Source organism: Halictus rubicundus, chromosome 1 (assembly GCF_050948215.1).
Source record: "Halictus rubicundus isolate RS-2024b chromosome 1, iyHalRubi1_principal, whole genome shotgun sequence".
Taxonomy (NCBI): Eukaryota; Metazoa; Arthropoda; class Insecta; order Hymenoptera; family Halictidae; genus Halictus; species Halictus rubicundus.
The window spans coordinates 4,176,221-4,186,252 of NC_135149.1; the positions used below are offsets into that span (position 1 = coordinate 4,176,221).

General features: G+C 44.5%; 1 protein-coding gene across 1 annotated transcript; it reads right to left on the bottom strand.

The window, feature by feature from the left end:
- Positions 1 to 1,052: 1,052 nt before the first annotated feature.
- On the bottom strand, positions 1,053 to 6,247 carry LOC143365759 (uncharacterized). Its single transcript, XM_076806281.1, has 6 exons — positions 5,125 to 6,247; positions 4,576 to 4,728; positions 2,743 to 4,401; positions 2,140 to 2,184; positions 1,224 to 1,671; positions 1,053 to 1,164 (listed from the first exon to the last, which is right to left on the bottom strand). Exons 1-6 carry the CDS (start codon positions 6,245 to 6,247, stop codon positions 1,053 to 1,055), a joined length of 3,540 nt encoding a protein of 1,179 aa, XP_076662396.1.
- Between the last annotated feature and the right edge of the window lie 3,785 nt (positions 6,248 to 10,032).

A 10,032-nucleotide genomic window follows, 5' to 3' on the forward strand; every position in this document is an offset into this window, starting at 1 on the left:
ATCCTATTCTATACTCTATCCTATCCTTTAAGCTATCCTATCCTATCTGTTCGTGTACAAATATTGTTGCTCGTTCGTTCCCTGTTGACACAATACTGAATTCGCAGCCCGAGAATCCCCCACTCAGCCCGAGGATCCTCGACAACTGAGTCCCCTCCATGGTGCACACAATCCAACACAAAAACGTAGCCTTCGGCGAGCGGTCGCCTTATCACCTGGAAACTTTTGATCCCTTTTTCGCGGAACCTCGGCATGTCGTCGCATACCTGCGGATTTAAATGAGGGGTCGGTACCCGAGATGTTCCCGACTCTTTGTTTTTCCTAAACATCTGTTCTCCCCCTCATGCGCTTAGCGAATCTCGTGGCTTCTTCCAGTAGCCTGACGGCCCCGGGTGGACTCTTCGGTCCCCCCGTGCTCGTTAAACCTTCATATCAGGGAATATTCCCTCCATTTGTTGAGGTTTTTAGCGGCCTAAGGTAGACGCCTTGCGTCTACCTTTACTCGCTTGGCTTGACCATGCATTCGGACACCTGTGTCGTCGCATTTCCGCCGCCGAGATTCGCACGCATTTACGTCCGCAACATTCTCCCCCTCAAATTAAATCTTTTTTTTTATTTAATTTCTGGCATAAAGTAACAGTGACGTTATCTCGACTTCTATTAGGGTTCGCAACAACAATACTAACTTATTTCTAATCGCAATAACAATACTAACTTAATTCTAATCGCAACAACAATACTAACTTAATTCTAATCGCAACAACAATACTAACTTAATTCTAATCGCAACAACAATACTATCTTAATTCTAATCGCAACAACAATACTATCTTAATTCTAATCGCAACAACAATACTAACTTAATTCTAATCGCAACAACAATACTAACTTACATTGATTTCGAATTGGACATTATTTTTATTAGTTTCCGTGCGGGTCTCATGAATTCGCCTTTCTTTGTTCGCACTTTGGCTACTCTGACTACCCCATCTGAACCCGGGTACACTTCAATTATTGTACCTATTCTCCAAAGGTTTCGGGGTGTATTTAGTTCAACTATCAGTACTATATCTCCGGTCTGTAGCGATTTTTCTGCCTCGCACCATTTTGGACGTGCGATTAGAGTTGGTAGGTATTCTCTCAACCACCTTTGCCAAAATGCATCTGCAAAGGCTTGTGCAATTCGCCATTGTTTCTTCGGACACGCTACTTGAGTGTCATACCTGCCTAATTTTATTTCCCCCGACGATGATCCTATCAAGAAGTGATTCGGAGTTAATGCTTCGTTATCGCGAAGGTCGGTGGATACATGCGTTAGCGGCCGCGAATTAATCGAATGTTCTACTTCTACCATTAACGTTTGGAGGACTTCTTCGCTAGGGGCCTGTTCCCGCAAAATTGCATCGAGAGCAATTTTGACTGATCTAATTAGCCTCTCCCATGCTCCGCCCATGTGAGGCGCGTCCGGCGGATTGAAGATCCATTTTATCCTTTTTTCCAGAGCATAATTGGATATCTTTCCTATTTCAATAGTCGCAATTGCGTCCCGGAGTTCTTTGCTCGCTCCTTTGAAATTTGTACCATTGTCGCTGTACATTACTAAAGGTGAACCTCTTCGCGCCGCTAATCTTTTTATGGCCATAATGGTTGAGCTAGTGCTCAAGCTGTGAGCTAATTCCAAATGAATCGCTCTTGTCGTAAGACAAGTGAAAAGCACCCCCCACCGTTTTTCCCTGCGCCTTCCAATTTTTACGAGCATCGGGCCGAAATAGTCCACGCCACAATGACAGAAAGGTCGTTGCCTATATGCTATGCGACCAGCTGGTAGAGCTGCCATGATCGGATTCGGCGGTTTCGCCCGGCGTATCCTGCATATTACACACCTACTTATTATCGACCGAAGCGCGCGTCTAATTCCTATTATATAAAATTGCTGTCTTAACTCATTTACGACTGATTCATTACTAGCGTGATAAAAACGCCGGTGGTAATGTTCTATTAGCAATTTGGTAGCGGGATGTTTGCTATCTAAAATGATTGGATGGTTGTTAAATTCCTCTTCAGCTATTTTGGTAACTCGTCCCCAGGCTCGCAGAATTCCTTTTTCGTCCACGTAGGGTTTCAGTGCTACAATCTTACTTTTTTGGTTGATGCCCTTTTTCGCTTTCAATGCTTCCAGTTCTTCTACAAACATTTCGGACTGAATAGAGCGATAACAATAGTGTTCGGCTGAAATGATCGTTTCCGTTGTTATTTGAGTCCGGCTTCTTCCTCTCCAGCGGTCAAAGGCGGTTTTTATGCGTCTCGCGGCTACTAATAATCCCGGCCAACCCAACATTCTCGCGACATATGGGACATAGTATTCGTATGCCTGAGCGACGTACACCTTTACCTTTCTTATCTCAATGGCATCAATTTGCAGTTTCTCGGCTTCGGTGATATCTTTTTCCCTTGGCCAATTGGACTCTGCCTGATGTAAAAATTCCGGACCGGTGAACCAACGATCGTTTGTGCTCATTTCTTTTTTTGACCAGCGCGTGGCGTCATCCGTGGGATTTAAAGAGGATGGCAACCACCGCCATTCGGAACTCAACGTTAATTCTCCGATTTCTCCTAATCGATTTGCTACAAATACCTGCCGTGTTCGCGGTTCTGATTTTATCCATCGAACGATTGTGATAGAATCGGACCAGAATATTCGCTCACTTATTTCGATTTTTAGTTCATCGGCAACAGTTTTACCTAGTCTCGCACCCAACAACGCGGCTTGTAGTTCTAAACGTGGGACCGACAACGGTTTCAAAGGTGTAACCCTGGTTTTCCCCATGATTAGCGCTACACGTGCGAATCCGTCTCGCATGACAACCCTCAAATATGCTGCTGCTGCGTAGCCCTTCAAGCTGGCGTCGCAAAATATGTGTAGCTGAAATTTCGCGCAGTCGATCCCGGTTGGTGTGTAGCAACGAGGAATACGGAGACTACTTATTTTGCGAAGTCCCTCGAGCCAGGATACCCAACCTAATTGTTCTTCGTCTCTTAACGGTTGATCCCATTCTATGCCACTGCGCCATATCTCTTGCATTAATATTTTTGATTTTAGAGTAAATGGAGACAGAAGACCTAATGGATCAAATACGGACATGATGATTCTGAGAAATTCTCGTTTAGTCGGTCTTTTTTCGCCCGCGAGTATACTCTCCGATACTTTAGTCATTCCTAAGTCAAAATGCAATACATCCGCTTGGGTACTCCAAATAAGTCCTAAAACTCGTTCTCCCCCGCGGTCGCATAAGCGCATGTCGTCTCGACCCTGTTGCCTAACCGTCTCCGGAATAGAATCTATAATATATACGGAATTGCTTGCCCAACTGTGCATTTTAAAACTTCCCTTTAGATTTATCCTGATCACATCGTGAATAAGTTTCTTCGCTTGATCGATGGTTCCTCGACTGGCTAGATAGTCATCCATATAGCTATCTTCAACTATGCTTTTCGCTGCTTCCGGTGACGCCTCGGCGTTTTCGACGGCATTTTTCTTTTTAATGTATAACGCACTGCACGGAGATGATTTCGCGCCGAATATTAAGCGTGTCATTTCATACGTATCCGGGTTTCCTACTCTTCTTTTTCCGCGCCACAGAAACCTCTGTGCTCCACGGTCTTCGTCTCTGACTTTTATTTGCAGGAACATATCCTTTATGTCCGCCTTAAACGCGAATTCGTACAACCTAAAACGCATCAAGATACCGGGTAATGACTGTAACAAATCTGGGCCTGCCTCTAGTTGGTCGTTCAAACTAAGCCCATTTGTTTTGGCGGCCGCATCAAAAACTACTCTTACTTTTCCCGGTTTATTAATATTTTGAACCCCAAAATGCGGCAGGTACCAATACTTTTCCTTTTTGAGTTCAGGATTCACCTTTACCGCATACCCACTTTCTATAACGCGATCTAATTCCGCGTAATATTTAGCCGCGTAGTTCCGGTCGCGATCCAGTTTCCTTTCTAACGAATCGAGCCTTCTTTGCGCGATTATTTTGCTGTCCACGTATGGCGCACGGTTTTCTTTCCACAACAACCCTACTTCCCACACGTTCCCCTCGCGACGGCTTGTATCGTTTAAGATTTTCATTACACGGTTAACTTTACCGTTTTCTTTTTTTGTTTCCCTTACGCCCAGACTATCTATTTCAAAGTAATTTCGCATTAACTGATCGAGGCTCTCGTCCTGGTCCAGACCTTTAACGCTATCTGGAAATCCAAAAGATGCCTGTTGCATCGCGCATCTGCTTGAAACTATTTTCTCCGTACATTGTTGTTGCTGCCCGTGTAATGTCCATCCCAGTAGGCAACGGGAGAGTGCGAGGTCCGTGTTCTCCAACGTGCGCAACTCAAGATTTACTATTAAGCGCCAATTATCCTGTCCTATAAGGATCCTGGGCCGCGCGTTTGTATATGATTGGACAGCTATTTTTTCTTTATGTTGGGTGTACTGTACGATATCCTTCGAGAGTGATTGGACCGGAAGTCTTAGATCTCGTATCGCAATAGCTTGTTTGATTTTATGTATATTACCTTCTCCTTGTATGTCGAACTCTATCTTCTCGCAATTCGTCACCAATTTCTCCCGCGTGTCTATGCCTTTTAATGTAACGATTACGCGTGTCCCCTTTACTCCCGTGCCGGATAGCACTTTTTTATCAACGAGGGTAACCGTAGATCCTTCATCTAATAAGGCGAACGTATTTATTGTCTTAATTGGACCCACTATCCGGACCGGCAGTATTTTCAGCAGTGTTCCTCCTTTGTTTAGTCATAAACCGTTATTAGCGGTGTTTCCTGGAATGACACTCGATGGCGGTTCTAGCTCCCGGCTGATTGCTCCCGGACTTGCGGTCCGCAATTTTTTTTCGAATCTGCTGTTGTGCAGAAGAGCATGATGCGACCCCCCACATTTCACGCAGTTACTACCATTACATTTCATTCGCGAATGCCCCTTCCGAAAACATTTGAAACACAGTCTGAATTTTTTTATCAAGTACCATCGTCGCGCTATTGTTTCTCTTGCAAAAACTCGGCATTCGGTTGCGATGTGATTCCCCCTATTGCAGAACACGCATTTACCAACGTCCCCCTTTTGACCTTCAACTAAGTTTATGTCGTACGCCCTTTCCGTCGCAATTCTCCGTCTTTTCGGCCTAAGCTGCTCCTTCGGAATTGCGGCCCTAGACGACGTCACGTCGGTGTTTGATTCTGTATTAAACACTCCTACTGCTTCTGCGAGTTCTGATTCTCTGCCTAAGAAATCTGCTAGTTTTTCTAACTCCGTTTTATTCTGAGAGGATTCAGAAGAGTATTTATTGTACGCGTATTTCAGAGCCGATGGTATTTTATTTCCCACACTCTGCGTCAGATCGGGGCTGTGGAGATATCCGACGAGATCGAGAGAACGCAAGGCAGTGACAGCGTTTTGAAGTTTCGTCGCAAACTTCGTTAAGCTCATTTTACCAGAGTCTATGCTCGGTAATTCCTTGATGTCACTCACGATCTTCTGGACCACCATGTTCTTATTCCCGAAATTCAATTCTAATGTACGCATGACCAATGACGCGTCGCGTCCTATGGCGAACAAACTGCTAACCGAGTCACGTGCCTCTCCTTTCAGCGCGGTAAACAATCTAGCCATGTTTTCGCGTTCATTATATCCACCCATTTCTGAGGTTAAAAGATATGCTTCTTTAAAATGCCTCCATTCTAATGGGTTTCCCGAAAACTCAGGCAATTTTCCCGTCGCTGACAATCTGTTCGCGATGCGTAAGCTCGCTTCCCCTATTGTTGCTTCGCGGACGGTGCGCAACGTAGACTCGATAGCCTCTACAATTCGTATCGTCGAGTCCCTCTCTCGCGGACAGTCACGCTCACCCTGTTCTTGTATTTGAAGTCGCGTGCTACTCATCCAGTTCCCGACGTCGCCTCCTCCTCGAATTGTGGATGACTCCTGTTGACGGTTGTCCCTATCGGAGTCTTCGGCGATCCCTTCCTCCACCGGCGCGTCTGAGGTGAGCGATCCCAATCTTCTTCGGTTCATCTGTCCAGGTTGTAGCCCGGATGGTCCGGCTTCGTCAGTATCGCTGATCCCCAGGGTGGTTCTGATGGCTCCTGCTTCGCTTCGGGTACGAGTTCTTTTCGGCGAACATGGGGCTCGCCGTCCTCCGTTCACAGGAGCCTTGCGCTTCCCTCTAGCCATTGACCTGTCAGCTTCGTATCACTTCCTCGAAACGACACAAGCACTTTGACAAGATTGCCTTGTCTCTCTAAACCGGCGAAATTCCCGGGTTTCGGCACCAAATGTTCGTGTACAAATATTGTTGCTCGTTCGTTCCCTGCTGACACAATACTGAATTCGCAGCCCGAGAATCCCCCACTCAGCCCGAGGATCCTCGACAACTGAGTCCCCTCCATGGTGCACACAATCCAACACAAAAACGTAGCCTTCGGCGAGCGGTCGCCTTATCACCTGGAAACTTTTGATCCCTTTTTCGCGGAACCTCGGCATGTCGTCGCATACCTGCGGATTTAAATGAGGGGTCGGTACCCGAGATGTTCCCGACTCTTTGTTTTTCCTAAACATCTGTTCTCCCCCTCATGCGCTTAGCGAATCTCGTGGCTTCTTCCAGTAGCCTGACGGCCCCGGGTGGACTCTTCGGTCCCCCCGTGCTCGTTAAACCTTCATATCAGGGAATATTCCCTCCATTTGTTGAGGTTTTTAGCGGCCTAAGGTAGACGCCTTGCGTCTACCTTTACTCGCTTGGCTTGACCATGCATTCGGACACCTGTGTCGTCGCATTTCCGCCGCCGAGATTCGCACGCATTTACGTCCGCAACACTATCCTTTCGTCTATCCTATCCAATCCCCTATCCTATCCTCTATCCTATCCTATCCTCTATCCTATCCTATCCTCTATCCTATCCTATCCTCTATCCTATCCTATCCTCTATCCTATCCTATCCTATCCTCTATCCTATCCTATCCTCTATCCTATCCTATCCTCTATCCTATCCTATCCTCTATCCTATCCTATCCTATCCTCTATCCTATCCTATCCTCTATCCTATCCTATCCTCTATCCTATCCTATCCTCTATCATATCCTATCCTCTATCCTATCCTATCCTCTACCCTATCCTATCCTCTATCCTATCCTATCCTCTATCCTATCCTATCCTCTATCCTATCCTATCCTCTATCCTATCTTATCCTCTATAATATCGTTTCCTCTGTCCTATCCTGTCCTCTATCCTATAATATCATCTATCCTATCCTATCCTCTATCCTATCCTATCCTATCCTCTACCGTCTCCTATCCTGTATCCGATCCAATCCCCTATCGTATCCTCTATCCTATCGTATTCTCCATCCTATCCTCTATCCTATCGTATACTCTATCCTATCCAATACTCTATCCTATCCTCTATCGTATCCTATCCTCTATCCTATCCAATCCTATATCCTATACTCTATCCTATCCTTTCCGCTATCCTATCTTATCCTCTATCCTATCCTATCCCCCATCCTATCCTATCCTCTTTCCTATAATATCATCTATCCTATCCTATCCTGTATCGTATCCAATCCCCAATCCTATCCTCTATCCTATCCTATCCTCTATCGTATCCTATCCTGTATCCGATCAAATCCCGTATCCTATCCTATTCTCTATCCTATCCTCTATCGTATCGTATCCTCTATCCTATTCAATCCTATATCCTATCATCTATCCTATCCTCTATCCTATCCAATCCGCTATCCTATCCTCTATCCTATCCTATCCTCTATCCTATCCTATTCTCTATCCTATCCTGTCCTCTATCCTGCAATATCATCTATCCTATCCTATTCTCTATCCTAACCTATCCTATCCTCTACCGTCTCCTATCCTGTACCCGATCCAATCCCCTATCGTATCCTCTATCCTATCCTATTCTCTATCCTATCCTATCCTCTATCCTATCCTATACTCTATCCTATCCTATCCTCTTTCCTATAATATCATCTATCCTATCCTATCCTCTATTGTATCCAATCCCCAATCCTATCCTCTATCCTATCGTATCCTGTATCGTATCCTATCCTGTATCCGATCCAATCCCCTGTCCTATCCTATTCTCTATCCTATCCTCTATCGTATCGTATCCTCTATCCTATCCAATCCTCTATCCTATCATCTATCCTATCCTCTATCCTATCATTTATCCTATCCAATCCGCTATCCTATCCTCTATCCTATCCTATCCTCTATCCTATCCTGTCCTCTATCCTGCAATATCATCTATCCTATCCTATTCTCTATACTATCCTATCCTATCTTCTTCCGTCTCCTATCCTGTATCCGATCCAATCCCCTATCGCCTCCTCTATCCTATTCTATATTCTATCCTATCCTTTCCGCCATCCTACCCTATCGTGTCCTCTATCAAATCCTATCCTCTATCCTATCCAATCCCCTATCCTATACTGTATCATATACTATCATCTATCCTATCATATCCTCTATCCTATTCTATACTCTATCCTATCCTTTCCGCTATCCTATCCTATCCTCTATCCTATCCAATCCTCTATCAAATCCTATCCTCTATCCTATCCAATCCCCTATGATATACTGTATCATATACTATCATCTATCCTATCATATCCTCTATCCTATTCTATACTCTATCCTATCCTTTCCGCTATCCTATCCTATCCTCTATCCTATCCTATCCTCTATCCTATCCTATCCTCTATCCTATCCTATCCTCTATCCTATCCAATCGCCTATAATATACTCTGACATATCCTATCATATATCCTATCATATCCTCTATCCTATTCTATACTCTATCCTATCCTTTCCGCTATCCTATCCTATCCCCTCGTCTATCCTATCCAATCCCCTATCCTATCCTCTATCTGATCCTATCCTCTATCCTATCCTATCCTCTATCCTGTCATATCCTCTATCCTATCCTATCCTCTATCCTATAATACCCTCTATCCTATCCTGTCCTCTTTCCTATCCTATCCTCAATCCTATCCTATCTTCTATCCTATCGTATCCTCTATCCTATCCAATCCCCTATCCTATCCAATCCTCTATCCTATCCTATCCTCTATAATATCGTATCCTCTATCATATCCTATCCTCTTTCCTATAATATCATCTATCCTATCCTATCCTCTATCCTATCCTAGCCTCTATCCTATCCTATCCTCTAGCCTATCCTATCCTCCATCCTATCCTATACTCTATCCTATCCAATCCCCTATCCTATCCTCTATAGGACCCTATCATCTATCCTATCCTATCCTCCATCCTATCCAATCCGCTATCCTATCCTCTATCCTATCCTAGCCTCTATCCTATCCTATCCTCTAGCCTATCCTATCCTCCATCCTATCCTATCCTCTATCCTATCCTATCCTCTATCCTATCCTATCCTCTATCCTATCCTGTCCTCTATCCTGCAATATCATCTATCCTATCCTATTCTCTATCCTATCCTATCCTATCTTCTTCCGTCTCCTATCCTGTATCCGATCCAATCCCCTATCGCCTCCTCTATCCTATTCTATATTCTATCCTATCCTTTCCGCCATCCTACCCTATCGTGTCCTCTATCAAATCCTATCCTCTATCCTATCCAATCCCCTATCCTATACTGTATCATATACTATCATCTATCCTATCATATCCTCTATCCTATTCTATACTCTATCCTATCCTTTCCGCTATCCTATCCTATCCTCTATCCTATCCTATCCTCTATCCTATCCTATCCTCTATCCTATCCTATCCTCTATCCTATCCTATCCTCTATAATACCCAATCGCCTATAATATACTCTGACATATCCTATCATATATCCTATCATATCCTCTATCCTATTCTATACTCTATCCTATCCTTTCCGCTATCCTATCCTATCCCCTCGTCTATCCTATCCAATCCCCTATCCTATCCTCTATCTGATCCTATCCTCTATCCTATCC